The 19,715-nt window shown below is 66.6% G+C and overlaps 1 protein-coding gene across 6 annotated transcripts; it reads right to left on the minus strand.

Annotated features, from left to right (window-relative positions):
- Positions 1–413: 413 nt before the first annotated feature.
- NLGN3 (neuroligin 3) lies at positions 414–19,336 on the minus strand. 6 transcript variants are annotated; one of them, XM_044452744.1, is made up of 7 exons: positions 18,730–19,336; positions 17,543–17,602; positions 11,686–11,745; positions 9,121–9,270; positions 7,368–7,553; positions 2,008–2,797; positions 414–1,263 (listed from the first exon to the last, which is right to left on the minus strand). In XM_044452744.1, the coding sequence occupies exons 1-7, from the start codon at positions 19,208–19,210 to the stop codon at positions 414–416; spliced, it is 2,577 nt and encodes an 858-aa protein (XP_044308679.1). In that variant the 5' UTR covers positions 19,211–19,336. The 6 variants fall into 6 exon arrangements, with proteins under 6 accessions (XP_044308679.1, XP_044308682.1, XP_044308680.1 ...); XM_044452747.1 differs by lacking the exon at positions 17,543–17,602 and having other exon boundaries at positions 18,730–19,181; XM_044452745.1 differs by lacking the exon at positions 17,543–17,602 and having other exon boundaries at positions 7,332–7,553; positions 18,730–19,181.
- Positions 19,337–19,715: the final 379 nt, after the last annotated feature.

Consider the following 19,715-nt stretch of genomic DNA (forward strand, 5'->3'; position numbering starts at 1 on the left):
CAGGTCGGCACAGGCCCGGCACCCCAGACACGGTGCGGGTGACTCCAAGCAGCTGCGGGTGCGGCCACGCGGCCCCCATGGCACTTTGATTCGTGACTCTCCCGTGGTGAGGAGGAAAAGCCACAGTGCTCCGGCTGGCTCAGGAGTGCCCGGACGCCTCCTCCGGGGCCGAACACCCGCCAGGCAGCTGCCCCACTCCTGCCTGGCTCCCAACTCCGGAGCAGTGCCGCCCGGCCGGGCTCCATCCCACGCGGCCGGGAGGGGAGGGGCTCTGCTGCCCTGGGGCTGGCCTGGGGGCAGTCCAAGCGCCCGTCCTGGTGAGAGGCCGCCGGAGCGCCTGCCCGGCCCGGCCCCGCGGCACCGGGTCGGGGGAGGGCGGCGTTTACGGCGGGCTTGGCATGGCCCCCGGGCGGCTATACCCGGGTGGTGGAGTGCGAGTGGGGCAGCCCCGTGCTGCTGAAGTTAGCCGCGAAGGTGTTGTAGGGGTGTAGGGTCTGCAGCCCCACCAGCGAGTTGGGGATCATGGTGATGGTGTTGGGCGTCATGAGGGGGATGTCGTCGGGCGAGCGGCGCAGCGTGAGCGTGTAGTCGGGCAGGGCGGTGAGGCGCAGGGCGTCGTGGGCCGGCACGGCCTCGCAGTCCCCGTGGCGGCTCTGGCCGGCCTGCAGGGAGGGCATCTCCTCCTCGGGCGCGTGGCTGATGTCGTTGGGCGCGGCCGCCCGCTGCGGGCTGGGCTGGCGGTGCGTGTCCTGCCGGCGCTTGTCCTTGCGGTAGTAGAGGGCGGCGAAGGCCAGCACGTTGAGGAAGAGCAGCGAGGCGCCCACGGCGATGGTGACGCTGAGCTCCGTGGAGTAGTCGCGCGGGTTCTCCACCAGCAGCGTGCCGGCGCCGTCCTGCTCCGGGCTCCACTTCTCCGGGGAGCCCTCGCTGGTGTAGGCGGTGGAGATGGCCGGCCGCTTGGTGCTCCAGGCCTTGCCGCCGGGCCGGCGCGTGATGTGCGAGTTCTGGGTGGCGTCGGGGGGCGGGGCCTTGGTGGTGGTGGACGTGTAGTGGAACATGTCGTGCAGGTTGTACAGGTGCGGCACCAGGTGCTTCCAGAAGGCCACCTTGGTGGCGCGGTAGTGGTCGCGCACCCTGGGCTTGAGCCCAATGTGCAGGTAGAGCTGGTCCCGAGGGTTGTACTTGGACCATGCCACCTCCTCAAAGCGGTTGGCCTTGGTGTGGATGAACTTCGTGTCCTGCGGCACCGGCTTATTGGGGTCCCTGGGAAAGAAAGAAAGGAGGCGCAGGTCAGCCACGTGCCGCCGTTGTGCACGGGCCCTCGGGGAGCACGCTGCCCCCCGAGGGCACGCTGGTCCCGCGCCTGGCGCTCTGAATGGCGACTCCCACTAAAATGGGATTGCATGACTAGCAGGAACGGCGTGCGTTGCTGCTGGACCAGGAGGCTCCCGTGGACGGAGGGGAGGCTTTGGGGGGCAGCATGCCAGGTCCCCCGTTCATCCCTGGTCCTGCACTGTCCAGAAGCAGCTCTCCAGCTTTTCCAGCACTGGCTCCCTGGCTGCTTTTCAGCTGGAGGTGCCGCTGGCTGAGGAAGGTCCCAGCCCAGTGGCAGGGCATCCCTGCAGCTCCACAAAATGCCCGCCTGGGACACTGGAAAGCCGCTGCTGCCGGGCAGTGTCAGCAACGCCGGGGTGAATGACCCGGGGCCTGACTCAGTTTGAGGCGCCCGTTTGTGTCCCTCCGTGGGTCACGGGACCGGCGGCATGCAGAGCCGGGACAGGCACCGCCTCCTCCCACACCACTCTCAGCAAGCGGCCCGTCCCTCGAACATGCAGCGTCCGGCTGTGGACAGCAGGAGGGGCTGGTTTGCAGCAGGAACCTGGCACAGCCCGGCCGCTTCCGGTCCCGGCCTGGCCTTTCGCGCTGGTGCCGACAGGCAGAGGCCGTCGGAAGAGGCCGGCCCCCCCAGCAGCGTGGGCCCTGATGGCACCGTCTGGGGGTACCTACCCGGTCTTGGCAAAGTTAGTCCAGTAGGTCATGACCACGGCGCTCAGCATGACGTCGTTCTTGGAGAAGTTGCAGGGGAAGAGGTCGGTGGGGCCGATCATGGGCACCCCGAAGACGTAAGGCACCTCGTCCCCGTGGGCCGCGTCGGACCAGGGCGGCTTCATGAGGCTCTGGCAGTGGTGGTAGAAGGCGTAGAAGTAGGTGGGGGAGCCGTAGCGGGCGTGCAGGTCGGCCGTCACCACCGAGGGCTCCACCCACTGGTGGTCCGTGAAGAGGGCCACCAGCGTCTTGCGGCGCGTCTCGGGGTTGTCCCGGTCGGCCCAGTCCGTGTACATGAACTTGATGGTCTCGCGCAGCGTGTCCTTGCCCTCAGGGTAGCCGTACAGGTTGTCCACGAAGTTGGAGACGGAGTAGTCGAAGTCGCTGCCCGAGACGCCGTCCTCGGGGTCCACCACCCCCTCCACGAACTTGAGCCCCTCGCCCTGGTTGACGCCCAGCATGATGTCGTAGTTGAGGAACTCGCCCTGCTCCATCAGGATCTCCGGGTCGTCCGGGATGACGTCTCCGTCGATGACGGGTCCGAAGGCCACGTGGTAGCGCGCCGGCTGGATGTCCTGCTCCACCAGCTCCTTGGCGCTCTTCTGCCTCAGGCAGTCCACCATGTCCACCGTGTCCAGCACGTTGCAGCCCACCTTGTCGGCCAGCAGGCTGGTGTACTTCACCGGCTGGTAGTTGACGGCCCAGCTGGACAGCGCGGAGCCGCTCTGGATGACGGCCCGCTGGAAGAGGCCTGCGGGTAAAGACGCCGGGCAGGTGTGAGTGTTGGGCGAGCCGAGCGGGGCCCGCCACGGCGGGAGGGCGCCCCGGGGTCACCCGGGGCCCCAGCGGCCGCAGCTGGCCAGGCACTCCGGGGAGTGCCGGGCCAAGGCGGCCAGAGGGCACAGGGAAAGGGCGCCCCGGAGCGCTCCTCAGGCCCAGAGGGGGAGCCTTGGCACCTGTGAGGAGCCGGCACTGCAGCGCGCGTGTGCGCGCACGTGTGCCTGCGGACCCCTCCCGCCCCGGCAGTGTCTGTGCCACTTGGCTCCCGGGGAAGGCCCGGCCCTGTGCAGCGGAGGCGGCGGCAGCTGTCCTGGGAGCAGAGGCGCCCGCCCGCTCCTTCGTCCCGGGCCTGGCTGCTGGGCAGAGCGCTCCGGGCCTGCGGCAGGCGCCCCCACCATTCCTGCTTCCCCCCCCCCCCCGGCAGCAGCGCAGCCGGGCCCGGCACGACTCCTGCCCGGGCTGCGTGTGCCGAGGGGCCGGCGCTGCCGCAGCCCTCCTGCCCTGCCCCTGGCCCCAGGCGGGGCTGCTGGGGGCCGGCAGCTGGGGGGTTAAGCCCGCGCCACTTGACCCTGCGCGTCCCTCCGAGAGGAGCTCGCACTTCCTGCCCAGCTGGGCCCCGCTCTGTGCCAATCGGGCGCGCAGAGCAGCAGTGCCCCGGCGGCACAAAGGGGCCTTTCTGCTGGAGGGAACACCAGAGGCAGGAGGCGCGGGGCCTAGGAAGCGGCCCACAAAGGCCCTGGGCTGGCAGGGGAGCGCTGGGACCGAGCCAGGGTTCCTTCCCGGGGACTCGTGCCTGGAATGCCAAAAGGGGCCGCGGCGCAGCTGAGGTGGGGGCAGGGGTGAGGGCGGCCTGCAGGGCGAACCCCTGTCCCAGGCCTGCGCTGTGATCCCAGTGCATCTCCGGCTTCCCGGCACACACGCGGGCTCACGCCGTGCGCGACGGGACGCGTCACGTGCAGAATCCGCCTTTGGCAGAGGAAAGCGTCCAGGAGGTCCGGCGGCGTCCCGGCCCGGCCCGGCCCGGCCCGGCCCGGCCTGCCAGCAGGTGACGTGTCCCTATTCCTTGGTGTTCCTGACCTTCCCTCTGGCGCAGGGTGACTCATCTCAGGCCTTTGCCTGGCTGGATTCGTTCCTGCCAGCTCCGTGCCTGCCTCCTCCTCAGTCACACGTTCCATTTTGCCTTCCTGTAAGTGCCTTTTAAGTGCCAGGGCGACTGATTTTATATTGTTATTTCTTGTATTTTAATTTTATGTTGTGAGCCGCCCCGAGGCTTCGGCGAATGGGGCGGCATAGAAATGTTTTAATAAATAAATAAAATGTTAAAAACCGCCTCGCCCCCAGGCTGCATCTGAGAGAACAGCAGGCTGGTCCCTCCCGCCGCCCTTCGCCAACCAGGGACTCGCTCCCGCCTGCAGCCCACCTGCTCTGCTGGGGCAGCATCCTGACCGCGAGCCTGGCAGGCACCGTCGCAGGTGGCATGTGGCGAGGGCCCCCCAGCACGGCACGAAGGGGCTGCTGCGGGGGCCACGTGTGCTCCCTGGGCCTGTCCTTCCACCATGGGGCAAGCACACCTTCAGAGTGCAAGGGCCACCCGTGCCCACCACAAAACCGCCCCGTTCTTGCCCCTTGTGCCCTTGTCCGAAGCCTCCTTGGGCTCCACGGGGCACAGAGCTCAGGCTGGCAAGGGGAACGCACGCAGCAGGGCCTTCTCACCAGCAGCCCCTCGCTCCTCAGGCAGAGAGGCTGCCGCCGCCCCTGCAGTTGCCCAGGATCTGCTCAAGACCTGTGCATTTGCACAGAGCTTCCTCTCCCGATGGAAGGCATTGCTGGCTCCACAGTATCCCACCGTGGGGACATGAAAAGCACGACTGCTGTGTAGGGTTGGGGCAGGCCCAGCGCATTAGCCCCCCGGAACCAGCGATGCGGAAGAGTGGGGCAGAGCTCAAGGGGAGCGCTGTGCCTTTGCAGGGCAGGGGGTAGTGGGGAGCCTGTTCGTGGAGGGAATACCAGAAGCAGGCCTTTCTGCTCTGCACCTTCAGTGGCAGGGGAAGCATCGCAGCTGGACTGCCCGCCCGCCCGCCTCTCCCGGCAGACCCCCTGCCTCCCACCCGCGCCGGCTCTCTTCCCCGGCTGCTTCTTCCCCCTTCCCCAGGGGCTGCTGCATTTCTCGCCTGCTCCGCTTGCTGGCAAATGACGTCTCGCTCGCGCTGCAAGGTGTGCGTGGAAATGCGGGCTGCGCAGAGCGAGGCAGCAGAGATCCTCCGGTTCTTTGCTGGCCCACGAGCCTCTGCAGGGCAGCTCTGGGGCTGATCACCCTGCAGGCAGAAGTCCACTGGTGACGGAGCGGGGAGCCCAGCAGCCCGGACAGCCCTGGCGATGGCTCCGGCATTTTCCAGCAGGCGCAGGGATGTGGCCCTCCCCTCCCCTCCCCGCCCCTCACAACAGCGGTGTGAGCCCTGATTAATGCAGCCACCTGCTCTCGCAGCGCCCCCTCTCGCTCCTCCCGCTCGCACTTGTGCATTCCGCAAACACGCGCACACGCACACGCACAGCGCCCTGGGGATCCATGCAGCGCGCGAACGGCACGTTCCTGGGGAAGGAAGCAGGCATGGCTCCCTCCCCTCCACACCGCCGACCTGCTGCCAATGCTCCGCCCGCCCGCCAGGCGCCCTGGCACCCATGCTGCCAAAGGGCCTTCCTGCCTCTGCTTCCCCAGCTCCTTTTAACGGACTTTGGGCACACAAAGCCCATCTTCCACCCACACGTGATGAGTCTCCCCAGAGAAGACACTAATGGTGACTGCTCCCTCCACAGAAATGACCCCCAGCCTCCCTCCCTCCGGTTCCAGCCACCAGGCAGGGTCCCCCAGCGACAGCCGCCTCCCACATCCCCTCTAAGCTGCAGCCCCTGGTCCTCTGCAGCAGCTGCTCCCCGCCCCCCCCCCCGACAATTCAGTAAGCTCAGGTGACTCCAGGTGGAGGACTCCTAGACTAGGGAGGAGCTGCTCCCCTGTCTCTTCAGCAGTGCTCCTGAAGTGAGGAGAAAGGCGGAGCGAGGGCAGGAAAGCCCCGGAGGGCATCGAGCAAGAGGCGGCAAGGTGCGGGCACCATCAACGCCGCCCCTGCAGGTGGGCCCGACCCCCCTTTGCACATCAAGGCAGCAGGAAAACACTGTGCTCTGGAGTCGTGGCAGTGCCTTGTGCCCCATAGCCCTAAGGGGACCTGTCAAAATGTTCCCAAAGGGCGAGGCAAGTGCAGCTCCCTCCACAGGCCCCAGGAGCCAGCTGGGCAGATGCACGATCTTCACCACGCTGAAGACGATTCGCCCTTCTGAGAAAGGAAGCGGAGCTTGGGCCATGGGGTGTTTCCCAGCGGTGGGGGTATCACAGGCTGCCTGCAGGAGGGACCGCGGGTAACTGCTCCCCCAGGCCAGGGCAGTGCTCCTCACGTGGGGGGCTAGCTGCCGGCTGGGCATGCCTGGGGGCCACTCCTGCACAGGCGTGGCTGGTTTCTGGGACCCATTCACTCAGCTTCCAGCTGCCCAGTCAGCACCCTCCGGTGCTCTCTGGCTCCCGCAGCTGCGTTAGCAGGTCCAGGAGTGCAGGATTTGGCCTAAACCTTACTCTGGAGTGTGGCGTCCATCAGGCCTGCAGGTTTCGGAAAGCAAATCCAGAAGCAAAGCGGGCCCTTTGCACGGAGCCCCTCGGTTAGAGTTGGCTTCCAGGCCCGGGGGCAAGGTCCCTTGGAAGGGGCCTGTGGAGCCCTTCGTACACCTGAGCGCAAGCCTCCCCCAGCCGGCCAGTCCTGCAGCCGCTCCCCTTGGATCCGGAGAAACGCAGCCGCAGCAGTTTCAACCCCAAGTGGCCGCGGCCATTTCATGGCGTATCACTGGCTTCCCCTGGGCCCAGTTTGCAGCTGGTACTTCTTTTTGGACAGCTCTCCTTGTGCCTCCTTCAACTAAAGCACCTGGGAATCCGAGCCCGCCCCTCGGCCCCTCTTCACCTCCTGACCCCACCTCCTTCCTGCCAGGACTCCTAGACAAACCTCCCCGGAGAACATCGGACTGGGGAACGTCAGAAGAAGAAAAGGGACACCAAGCACCAGGCGGCTTCACCCCAGGAAGGAAGAGGCAGCCTGGGCTTCGAGCGGCTGAGCAGGGCTCCGGTGGGCAAAGCGTTGCCTCCAGGGGGCAAAGGCAGTTCGAAGGAGCCCAGCAGCCCACGATCCTGGCACTCCCGGTCCCGGGACACGCGCATTTCACGGTTGCCCGAATGCCCCCCCCCAGTGCCACTTCTCGGGCACGGGCACGCTGGCCGCCGCCTGGCTGACGGCAAGGCTTCACGGGCTCACGCGGCGGCCTCCCGGGAAGACGATGCTGGAGCTCGCCCCCGTGGGAGGGCGCAGAGAAGGCGGGGGGCGCGAGGCCAGAATCCGCGCACGTCAGCTACGGGAGGGGCCGAGAGGCCACGGGGAAGGGGTTCAGCCTCGCCCTCGCCCCGCCAACACCCCCCTCCCCAGGGGACGAGGACGCGGGGCGCTCACCTTCCGAGTGGTGTGACAGCGTGAGTAGGCTCACACAGGAGGCGCCAATCCCAGACCCGAAGACGGTGATTCTCAGGGGGTCGCCCCCGAAGAAGGCGATGTTCTCGCTGATCCAGCGCAGCGCCTGGATCTGGTCCAGCAGCCCGTAGTTGCCCTTGGCGGCCTGGTCCCCGGTGCTCAGGAAGCCTGGGGACAAGCAGACCGCGTCGTGGGTGTGCCGCTGGCCCCGGCGAGGCAGGGCGCCCTCGAGCCTCGCCCGGGGACCCCGCGGGGCCCACTGCCGAGGGCTCTTCCGTGCGAGGATGGCTGAGCGTCGTGCGGCTGGGCCCGCTGCTGAGGCGGCTCGTGGCACACGCACCGTCGCTGGGAACACGTGGCTGCTTTCCCGCTCGGTCTGCGTCCGGGAGGGCCGTGCAGGCTGCCGAGAGCGCGGTCCCAGGCACGCCCGGGTGGCAGAAGGTCCCGCGACTCCCGACGTGCCCGGTTGCCCTGAGCAACCCTGGGCAGGCCATGAAGCCCCTGGCCCGTCGCTGAGGCGAGCCTCGGCTCCCTCGGCCGGAGCAAGCCCAGCCCGCCATCTTGCGCCGGGGAAGAGCCGGCCCACAGGCGCTGCCTCAGCGCCAGCTGGCTGGGGTGCCCATCGGCCCTCCCGGGCCTGCTGTCGAGCTGGTGTCGCGCGGTCCCCGGCAGCATCTCGGCGAGGCCTTGCCCCATATTTGGGGGTAAGGGGCAAGACTTAAGTGCTGGCGGAAGTGGCAGCTCTTAATCTGGATCCTTCCTGTCGTGTTTATCTACGTTATACTTGCACTTTGCTTTTGGACAATCTCAAGAAAGTTGGGCCTTAAATGATCAGGGGAATCTGTGAAGGAAAAAGGCGACTTGGTGGGCGAGTCCAGCCATTTCCTCTGGGCCTCCAACCCTTCACCGAGGCTCACGGGCTCTGGTGCAGACGCAGCTGCCCCCCAAATCAGAGCGGGCCATTAAATACGGGCACTGCCCCCTTCCTGGCCCGGGGCAGAGCAAGGCGCTTGAGGAGGGGGCAGGGAGGGAGGAGGCGGAGCGCAAAGGCAGTGGCGAAAGACCCCCAGGGAGGACCCTTCCCTGAGCAGAAGCAGCCGGGCCCGGGGACCTGCTCAGCGTGGCCCACAAGGAGAGGGGGGCGCTGCCCCTGCCCGACGCTGGAGGTGCCAGGCCGCTCCCAGTGGAGGCACGGAATACTCCCTCCGGCACAGCTCGCTCACACTGCTTGCCAGGCAGCGAGGAGGGCAGGGCAAACACACTTATTCAGTATTTAACCACAGATCAATATTTGCTTTCTGCCGTGCCAGGATGTGTAAATGAGACAGAATTCCCAGGCAGGCGAAGCGGCCCTCCTGCCATCCGCCCAGCTGGTCACGGGAGGCTTCGACAGAGAGGTGGCTGGGCCCCGGTGGGGAAGCCAGTGGGGAGGCGCTCACCCCGCTCGGGCACAGCAGCCCCGTCCGGGCTCAGTCTGTGTGAGGCAAGCACGCTCCGCCGGGTCCCCGTGGCGTCGGGGGAGCATCACGGATGCAACGGTGCTGAGCGGGGGCGCCCCCGGGGCTGGGCAGGGGCGCCCCCGGGGCTGGGCAGGGGCGCCTCGGCTCGCAACAGGCCTTCCTCCGTGGGGAGGAGGGCAGGTGGAATCCCCACGCCTCCGGCCAAGCAGTCTGGGAGAGCCGAGCCGGGCAGGCCCTTGCCGGGTGCTCGTGGCCCCCGCCCGCCAGCCGCGTACCCAGCACTCCCACGCGGTAGTTGAGGGTGATGACGATGACGTTGCCGTAGCTGGCCAGCACGCTGCCGTCGATCATGTTGCCCGTGCCCTCCATGTACGAGCCCCCGTGGATGTACACCATCACCGGCTTGGCCCCGCTGTCCCGGATGTCTGCGGAGAGAAGCTAGAGACAGGACTCCGGCAGGGCCCCCTCGTCGCCACGGCCAGACGAGGTGGCCAGGCGGCTCCTGGGGCGGCAGAAGAGGCCCAGCCTGGCCTCCAGGGCGCTTTCCTGCCCACAGAGCGCGCCCATTGCCCTGCAACTCCCAGCCGTTGGCGCAGATGCAACGAGCCGGGCACCGTGGGGAGGCCTCCTGGGCCCACTGCTCTGCTGGGCCTGGACCAGGGCCCCAGGGCCCCCCTGCAGGGACAAGTGACCAGCACTGCCCCGTGGGAGGGAGCCCCTCCGAGGCGACACTGCCCAGGAGACGACGCTGTCCCGGGGCAGCAGGCAGGCAGCGCGGCCTCCTCTGGCTCTCCCACTCCGCCCACAGCAGCCGGGCCCCTCCCGGGGGGGCCTCTCCCAGGGCCCCTGCTCTCTTCAGTCGTTGCTTCTTGGGAGCAGCACACCCAGCAGGGACGGCTGGGCCTGGGGAGTCATTTGTGGACCTGCTTCCCCTCCGGAAAGAGCAGCCCTGGCCCACCAGTCCTGCCGTCGCAAGCCCCCCAAGCCCACCTGGCAGTGGCGCCTGACAGGGCTGCCCTGCGTATGGAGGACCAGCGCTCCATTCACTGGAAGCTACGCCCTGGAGCGCAAAGTGGGTTACGGCGAGGCTTACGCCGGGCAGGATGCTGCGTGGAGACAGAGGCGGCTTTCCCTTTTTTCAGAGATGCTGTGATGGCAAGCGACACCAAGGTTTGGAGGAAGACCCATTCCCAGATGTGGTTTTTTAAAAAGACACTAAGAAAGGGGTCCCCGGGGCAGTGCGTGGATCCTTTCTGCTGAAACGGTGCTCAAACACAAAGGGGGGGGGGCAAGCCACACGTGGCCTGACAGGCCAGCCGCCCCCCAGCCACACAGGGAGGCATTCCCAGGCACTGCCCCTTTCCCTGCTCAGCCCGTTTTCTGATGCAAAGGAGGATGGCAGGACAAGCGCTGGGGGGGGGGGGGCACGGGAAGGGGGCGGGGTGGAGGCGGCGCCATCTGGGCGCACGTCCCCTCGGGCCGGCTGAGGCTGCCACGGCCCTTGCCAGGAAGCCCCGAGAGGGGAAGCGGTGCTGCCCTGGCATCTGGGAAGCGGCCGCACGTCTCCCGGGCAGCTCGGTGCTCAAGGTCCTCCGAGGGCAAACGTGCCATTGCCCTTTTGCGGGGAGCCCGGTGCGCTCCTACTGGGTGAGCACGGCACCTGCCGGTGCAGAGAGGCCTTGTCCCTTGGCGATGAGCCTGGGGCAGGGGCACGAGGAGAGGCGGCCGGGAGGAAGCCGGCTTGCTCCCCCTTTTGCAATGACTGCCCAGCAGCAGGGACCGCAAGCCGATCCCTCTTTCTGCCGCCAACAGGCAGCTGCACAGAAGCACACGCTATTCCACAGGTGAATGCTGGCCGGCACCGAGAGTCCAAGGGCAGCGTCCCCTTCACATAGGCTGGGCCGGCGGACCATTCCAGACCCTGCCATCAGCAGGCCCTGCTTGGACTGTGGACACCCGGACCAGCCTCTTCCCTGCTGGATCCCAAGAGAGGGCGGCAGCCCCTTGGCTCCTGGCTGCTCCCTCTGCTCCATGGACCGTGGGAGGTGCTTGGCCACCAGCTGCCTGGGGGAAGCCATGGCCCCCTTGCACCCACGCCGTGTGGCCGGCAGAGCAGCTAGGCTTGTCCCCCACATGGTGTCAGAAGGGCTGGAGCCTGGCCTTTGGACGGGGCAGCTAACACTGGCGGGGAGACCAGCCAGCACGGCAGAGGGGCGTACGTGTCCCTTCCTGCTGGGCTTGGCCTGCCTTGGGGGGGGGGTGAGGGCAGCCAAGAGGAGGAGGAAAGAGAGAGCACACTGGAGCAGGGGGAGAGACACCCGGGCGGCGGCGGCGGCAGGTCCCCGGGCTCCTTCGAGGCCGGCAGATCTGCTATGCTATGCATGGGTGGCAGGCCAGGCAATCAGTGTGTGGGGGCGGGGGTGTCCGTCAAAGAAAAGTATCTCTGATGGCTGGTGGGGAACGGACTGGAAGCTGGGAGAGGCCACGGTGTGCCCTGGGCCACTCTCCTTCCGCTTGCCCCGCTGGCGCCCACCTTTGCCTGCGAGGCCGTTGCCCGGCAGCGATCTGGCCCTGGGAGCAACCGCAGCCGCCCGGCCGGCTCTGCATCCCGTCCCCCTGCCCGCATCCAGGGGGGCGGCTGAGGGCCCCAGAGCATTCCAACCCTGCGCTCTTCCCATGCACCCGCTCAGCACACGGAGACAGAGACACAAGCAGCGGGGGCGTCCTGGGATGGCGCAGCGGAGGAGGAGTGCATGAGAGAGAGAGAGAGAGCGAGCGAGCGAGCGAGCGTGTGAGAGCGTGAGCTCATGCAGCGGTGGCCACCTGGCACACACAAATACCTTCATCTTCATCCCCGTCATTATCTGCTAAGTCCTCGCCCTGTTTCTTAGCGCTGGAGCCTGAGGACCAAACACGAGGAGACAGAACAAAAAGGAAAGGAGAAAAAAAGGAAAACAAAACAGGAAGAAAAGGAAAAAAGAAACAAAAGAGAATTCAAAAATAGCATGATTGCAGAGAAGGTGGGCACGGCGCCCGGGCAGCGCTTGGGCTCCGCTAAGCACCTCTGCCCCCTCTGACCTCCAGAAGCAGCACTGGGGGGACGGGACGGGACGGGACACAGCTGCCCTTCTCCCATTCCTGGGCTGGGCAAGGGGCTACTCGCCGCAAGAGTGACCCCCCCGTCCACAGAGATGCCCCCCCCACCCCCAGGCGTGGCAGGCCGGGGCCAGGCCTGTGGGCGAGGGGCCAGGCTGCGAGGCGGTGGGGGGTCACACGCTGGGGCTTTGGGACGGACATGCATGGGCAGGCACGTCCCGCTCTCTTTCTCTTCCCAAGCAGCGGGATTCCCTGGAGGTTCAGGAGGCACCGGGACCCTTGGGAAAGCCAGCAGCCCTCGGCAGAACGGGGTGGCTGGACGGGGCAAGCCGCCTCTGCGTGAGGAGACCGAGCAGGGTGCCCCCTGTGGGGTGCACCGCCCAGGGCCTCGCAAGTGTGCAGGGCTTGCCCCTGGCTGCCACACGGACGACCCACGGGATGCCCGGTGGCCCACCCGCGCCAGGCTTGCTTGGAGAATGCACGAGGTGGGTGCCGGGCTGAGTGGGGGTGGGGGGGTGCCGGGCAGGCCGGTGCACGCGTGGCGCTCCCGCGGGGGACAGAGGCCAGCACCCGCCTGCCCACCCTCCCGCGGGCAGCAGTGGGGCCGGGCGATGGAGGCTGCGAGGCGCCCGGACGGTGGCCTGCCTGCTCCCTTGAGGGGTGCTGCACCCACTCCCGACCCAAGCCCGCCCAGAATGGCCTCTTCAGCCCAGAGTGTCTTGTGAGCCGCACGGAGAGCCCAGGTAGGGGCAGAGGTAGCTGCGTGCTGAGTGAAATAAGGTGTGAAAAATAAAAAATCTGCTCGGACAGGAAGCAGTTCTCCAGGGTCTGACGACCTGTCCCCTTTTGCCCCCTACCAGATCCCTCTGAGAAGCTTGGAACTGAACTGGGGAAACCTCAGACGCAAAGCACATACCTTGGTCTCTGCCATCACCCTTTAGGTTAAAAGAATGGCTTCCAGGCTCATGCCCAAGTGCTGTTCGCACACACCAGAGGGCAGAAATGAGCCCCCTACAGCCCCGAATCTCCAGGCCAACTGGGGGGATCCTAACCGTGGGGTCTAAGGTCTCTTTGTGAATGCCCCTTTTAGGAGGCTGCTGCCTTTAGAGCGGAGGGTCCTGGGGTGGCTTTCTGGAGGCCAGTAGGGAACAGAGCTTCAGCCACGCTCGTTGCAAACGGTTGGTTTACCGGAGAGCAGGCCGGCAAACGCGCACTTGGGAAGAAACGGATGCTGCTTCAGCGAGTGGGATCTGAGCCCCCCCCCCACTGCCGCCGCCGCAGGCCTTGTGGCCCTCCACCCACAAGACCACCCAGGTGCCACAGGGACTGGTCTCTGCTCCTCTGGCCATGGTCACTGGTACAAGCTGTTTGCAGCTGCCCATTTTTAGGCAGCAGATGGGTGAGGGTCAAAGGGGCCCCCTGACTGCTGCCCCCTCCAGCCAGGCCCAACACGAGGGGGCTTTCCTGCCCCCAAAGCTCTGGGCTGCCAGTGGCTCCCCCACCGCACAAAGTGAACCTGCCTGGGAGGTGAAGCCTCCACAAAGCCAGAGGGCAGGAGACGGGGGGGGGGGGGGGCAGAGCCCAGCCCGCCTGGACCAAACAAAGCTCCCCTGTCTCCAGCCACCGCTCGGATGCTTGGGCCGCACCGTCGCCATGGAAACGGCAGAAAGAGAGAGAGACCACGCTTCCCATCCAGAAGCTCCATTCCCCCCCCACCCACTGGTTCAGGGCCTCCTGTCCTGCTGCGGATGGCCGTGGTGGGGCGCAGCATCTCAGCCCACTCCCTCAGGCTCCCCCAGTGGACTCGGGGGGGGTCACACCTTGCTTCATCCCCCCGCCCCCCCAGGATGCACGCAGGCCCAGAAGGCCACTGGATGGGCCAGGCAGCAGGCCTGGATCGGCAGCCGGGCCGCTCGCTGCCGGGGTCCCCCAGGCCAGCACTCCTGCGACGTCCGACTGCAGCCGCCCATCCCTGGCTGCAGGCGAAGCCCCCCCAGCTCGGCCGGGTTGCTCCGGGATGCGAACTGGGGGCAGCTGGGCCAGCGCCCTCCGCCTGTGTTTCCGCCACAGAGCTGGAGCGGGAGGGTGGCGGAGGCTACCCACCGGGGCTGCTGCCCCGGAGGGCCATGTGGGGCCGGCACCTGGGAGCTCCCCCACGTGCAGCAAGGCAGCTGCGGAGAGTTCCAGGCGGGCGGGGGCCAGCCGCCCCCGCCTGGTTAGCAGAGCTCCACGCAGCCAGAAGCGTCCCCACCGCTGGCAGTGCAGCGGCGCAGCGGACCCTGCGGGCCCCTTCAGCGCCTGGGCCCTGGGCTCCAGCAGCCCCTCCTCCCTCCCTTGAGCCCCCCGTGTGCGTGCACAGGGCCGGGGAGGGCGGTCTGGGGGGCGCCTGTCCTTCATCGGTGTGCCAGGTGGGCACGAGCCGTGGTACGAGGGCAGAGTCCCTGGCAACCTCCCCTGGCCACGAAGCGGCCTTTCTGCTGAAGTGCGGGAGTGCCATGCGGGGAGGGAGCGCAAGCAGCCACTGCCGGCTCGGTGCACATGTCCCGCTGCTTCAGAGCGAGGCTTGGCCCTCGAAGGCAGGAGGGCACCAGAAGCCCCTCCATCACCAGGCAGAGGCGCAGGTAGAAGTACGTGGCACCCAAGAGGTGAGCGAGGCTACGTCCAGTCACCGCCTGCGAGTTCGTGGGCTGCTGGCAGGCATCCCGATCTGTCAGCGCCTGGCCGCTTTTTTGGCGGCATGGCCAGGATGCCAGGATTGAGCACACGAGCGGGAGCCTCGGCATCACAGGCAGGCCCAGCCGGGTCGGAGAGCAGAGGCTCCAGAGCGAGAGGCCCTCAGCGCCATCTGAAGCAGGGGCTCTGCCGTCCCTGTCCCAGACCTGTCTCTGTCTCCCACGGCCCTGAATCCATCCCAGAGAATCTGAGTATCTCTGGCTGCCAGAAAGACTTCTTTCTCTCATCCGAATTGCCAGAGGGGGGCAGCATTTATAGGGGACTGCCTCTGGGGAAGGAAGAGTTAATTTAATTCTCCCTCTCCTTCGTGTGCCGCAACATCCCACATCTTTTCCTGCTTGATGATTACAACAACTACTACAAGCACTACTTGTGCAAGGCCCAAAAGTAAGGTGTGAGAGGATCAGGGCCAGGGTGCAAATTAACTGGAGCATTTATTTTAGTTCAGATAATCTGAGAAAAGAATTTGCTGGTTTTTCCACCTGTGGCATTTAAATAACTCCTAAGAATGATGTCTAAACTCACATATTGAGATATAAATGAACATACACATTTGTGTCCTATGGGTGCTGAGCCCAAACGTTTTAAGTGCTTAGGCACTAATCCTGGCCTGACCTAGCCTAGGTCCGCTCTGGCGTCTCCCTCCTGTGATCTTTCCTCACAATTGTGCCCTCGCACTACCCTGGGTAATTCTGGCAGGTCACAACACGCGTGTTACAGGCGGGTTGGCCGTGGACTGCGCACCCACGGCCTCCCGTGACCCATGTAGGCAAGGCTGCCCATCCTAAACGAGCCGCTTCACAGAAATTCGCCCCGGAAGGTCAAGGTCGCCATAAGAAGAATTACGGCCTCCTTTCTCAAGCGCCTCTTCACAAAAGAGCAAACGCAAAAGACCCAGTGAGGACCAAGGTCTGGGGAACAGATCAAGCCTTTCTCCCCGGACACCGTCCTGGTGGAGGTTGCTTCTTTCCAGCCGTTATTTCCTTCATCCGGGCTGGGAACAGCCCAAAGTGATGCGTCGCAGACAAAGGAGCACCTGATTCCTTCCAGGTACAGAACCAAAGGGGGGGGGGGGAGCTGCCATGCTGTTTCGGTCCCTGCTGCCATTTCTCCCGGCAGAGGCTACCCGGAGGTCCTGCCTCACGCGAACTCTCTTGTGAAAACACACGGCACTTTGCCACATTCTCTGTTGTGCTGAATGTCTCATTCTCTCAAAGCCGAGGGCCAGAAAGGGGATGTGTGTCCCAGGCTGCAAAATCCCTTGCTGGATTATCAATGCTGAGAGTGGCCGCATTGCCCCTGCTCTCCCTCGCGCCTGGAACTCCCCCTCCCCAAGCCCCTGGCCCACTTCTTTAGAACTTACCTTTGTGTGAAGTCCCAGGCTTAACCCCCAGTCCCCACCCACCACTCAAGCCCAACTTCTAGGCACAACACCGGGCGAAGCGCTTGCCACCTGCCCTCCCGCCACCGACACCGAGGCTCGGGCAACGGGACGGGCCGCAAGCAAGCTCCTTCCTCCTCTGCTTTGGAGGACTGCGTTTGTGCGCGCTGGCTCCATGCAGCAACCGGGAAATGCCCGCACATGCTGCCCAAGCGTTCCCACCACTTCACGCCTCAGAAGCCTGTCGGGGGAAGGGGGGTCATTGCAGCCCCCCCCGCCCCCCCCCCCCAGTGCTTCGGTGCTCTTTCGTTGGGACAGAGGCGGCCTGTGACACCAGGGGCCCGAGCGGCGAGGGGATCATGGGATGCTCCAGAGCCGATTTCTGCACAAGCACAACCCATCCGGAGGCAGGTGCTCTGTTACTACGGCGGAGCTGGGCCGGGCCAGGCGGGGTGTGCAAGCCACTCCGATTGGCAGGTGCCCAGCGGGTTGGCACTGGCAGCTCAGAGGCCGGCAAGGGGGCCTGGATTTCAGCTGTTGAGCCCAGCCTGTGCCTGCCCCATGCCCACAGCAGGCCTGGCCTGGCCCAGGAGGCCAACGTGGCCCGTTCTGGCACAACGCGAGGGAGGCCCTTCGCCAAGCCTCCCAGTGCTCAGCGTGGAGGGGCCCTGGGAGCTGCTAGGAGGGGGCCAGTGAGCAGCACTGGGGAAGAAGTGGGCACGGAAGCCCCTTTGCCGCCAAGGAAGGGGGGCCGCACTCAGGATGGGGACTCGGCCGTGCCCAGAGCCACACGGTTTGACCTGCCCCCAAGCCAGGAGGGAAGGCATGTTCAAAAGGGGGCCCCAAAAGTCAAGGGCATGGGAGGGGAGTCCTGGGGGCATGCATGGAAGAGGGGAAAGGCCGGGGGTGCGTCCCAGTGTGTCCACGTGCCGGTGACACCCGCACCAGAAACCCGAGGCGGCTCGCACCACGTGAACGAACGCGCGGCTGGGGCCGAGTTGCCATGGCGACTGCAGCCAGTCATGTCCCTGCCACATACCCTACATACAAAACTGGCTGATGGGGGGGGATGCCAGGGAGGCACCATTTTGCTAGGCAAACGCTGAGCAACACTGGGCACCGCACGCTTCCCCTCTGCTGCCAGGGATGCCGGTGGGCGCGCTTAGCACTAACGCCAATCCAGAGGCTGGGAGGGCAACAGGGAGGGCCAGAGGGGCCTCCCCCCCAGAGGCCTGTAGGACGGGTGGCCTGCACTGCAGGGCCGCAGCTGCTGCTCCTGGCTGGGGTAGGGGTCTCCCTGTGCCACGTGCTTGAAAGGGGGCTGGAGGAGAGAGAGAGCTCTCCAAGCGGAGAGGGGTGGACAGACCCATCCGGAGCTCCTGGGGGAGGCCCCTCCACCTGTCCCCGAACCAAGGGGCCCCTGCCGCGCTCACCCTCTCTCTGGCCTGTCTCTGTGCCCCTCTGCCAGACCAAGGCTCGCAACCTACCTCCTTTCCTACAAATTTTCTTGTTGGGTTTTCTGGCGCATTCCTTGGAAATCCGTTTTACTGTAAAATGAATAGAAGACTACAAAATAACAGAAGGCTCCGCTGGGCCGCGTGGCCATGCACCCCTCCTCGCCCACGGGCGCCGCCCCCCGCCCCGAGCCCCTCAGGACTGACCGCGGGGGAAGGAGGGGGGTGGAGGAGGGCAGCCCCTGGCGGGAGGCCCGGGCCAGGGAAGGAGGCTGGGGGAGAGCGCTAAGCATGAAGCGGCCGCCTCGCCCGGGAAGGGGCTGCGGCTCCCCCCAGTGCTGCTGTGCAGGTACGAGGCTCCCCCCGTTCCGCTCTGGCTGGGCTGGGCTGGGCTGGGCTGGCTGGGCTGGTGGTGAGGCTGGAGCGCCCTCCTGGCGCGGCTACTTACGGTTCGAAGGCGGCGGCCCGCTGCAAAGGAAGCGTTAGGCGGCGGCGCCCAGCCTCACCACCAAGGGCCCGGCCCGCTGGCGCGCTGGGCGCGGGGCGGGCCGGGACGAGGCCCCGCCGCCCCACTCGTCGCCGGCCGTGGCGCCGCGCAGAGAGGCGCGCCGGCCGCAGCTCGCCCGGCCGCGGGCGAGCGGGTTGGAGGCGCCGCTGTCCGGCGAGGGCGAGTGCGCAAAGCGCGCAGCAGGCGGCCCGCGCGACACCCGCTCCTGCCCACTGGCGATCCGAGGTGGGCAGAGGGGGCAGAGGAGGAGGAGTCCTGGGGAGGAGAACCCACACCGACCCCAAGCCCCCACCCCCGGCCCCTTGGCCCCCGAACCAGCCGCTCGCCGTGAAGATCGGAGACCGGCCCGGCCGGGGCGTTTTCTCATCTTTGGCAACACACGAGAGGAGCCCGTGGCGATGGCAGAGGAGGAAGAGGATGCCGTGGCGGGGACCAGGATGGGCTGAGGCAGCGCGTGTGCGTGCGTGCGTGCGTGCGTGCGTGTGTGTGTGAGAGAGAGAGAGAGAGAGAGAGAGCGAGAGCGAGAAAGAGAGAGGGAGAGAGAGGAGATGGCAGCCGGGAAGAGCGCGGGACAAGCAGCGTGGCCAGAGAAGCGTCTCCACACACAGGCGGGCATGCACCAGGCAGGGAAGGGCGACACCAGCATGCGCGACCACACGGGACCACACGGCGGCCGGGGCTGCGTTCCTGCTGCGCCCCGCTCGGGACTCACCATCCTCGGTGGGGATGTAGATGTTGAGGTACAGGCAGTCCTCGTTCGGGTCCTGGATGTAGGTGGCCACCACGTCCAGGTTGGACGTGAACCAGATGGGCAGCATGATCTCGGGCACGGCCGTGTGGATGTTCTGCGGGCACACTGGGGAGAAGTGGGTGGCGTTCCGGATCCCCGACCAGGAGGAGGGTGGCTCGGGGGGCATGAACCGCTTCTCCCCAACAGGGGGCGCTGCGTAGGGGACCCCCAGGTACTGGTCCACGGGGCCCAGGATCTCGCTGGGCAGGGGCACGCGCACCCCCCGGAGCTTCCCGTAGTGGGTGTTCACCGTGGGCGAGTAGGCCTGGCTCTCCATCTGCCCCACGGCCGAGGCAAAGCTGAGGATCCACAGGGCCAGGCGCGCCTCCCAGCCGGCAGCCACCTCAGTCACGTGCAGACAGGGGGGAAGGAGCGGCGGGCTTTGCAGGAGTGACCGCCACATGGTCTGGGGAGGGCCGTGCCGGGAGCCAGGCCTCAAGCAGACTCTGGGGGCTCACAGAACCCCCATGGCGGACGGGAAAGGTCTTCGGAGAGGGGTCCGGCAGGCTGGCAGCCAGGCGGAGCAGCCAAGCGGCAACAGCGGGTTCCTCCAGGGGGCCACCTGGCTGCCACCACCGCTGCCTTTTAGCAGGTGCAGTCCCTCGAGGGCAGGTGGTTCTGTGGGGGAGGGAAAGAGAGCAGAGAGATGGCTCACCAGCAGCCCCACCAGCCCCTCTAAACTCAGGTCGCAAAGGGCATGGAACCCACGTGAGCAGTGGGGAAGAGGAGGGCTGCCCCAATGCCCCGCACAGAGCTCCATGCAGGTGCTCGGGCAGCTCCCGCAGGGGCAAAGCACCGGACTGTCTCTTGCAGTGCCCTTCACGGGCTGCTCAGCCGTCTCCTTGCCTGGAGGGCTCGTGCCCCTGCCGCCAATGCAGCGGGGTGGGCACCCGCAGCCAGGGCAAAAG

The sequence above is a fragment of the Varanus komodoensis genome, unplaced genomic scaffold (assembly GCF_004798865.1).
Source record: "Varanus komodoensis strain SLA01 unplaced genomic scaffold, ASM479886v1 scaffold74, whole genome shotgun sequence".
Taxonomy (NCBI): domain Eukaryota; kingdom Metazoa; phylum Chordata; class Lepidosauria; order Squamata; family Varanidae; genus Varanus; species Varanus komodoensis.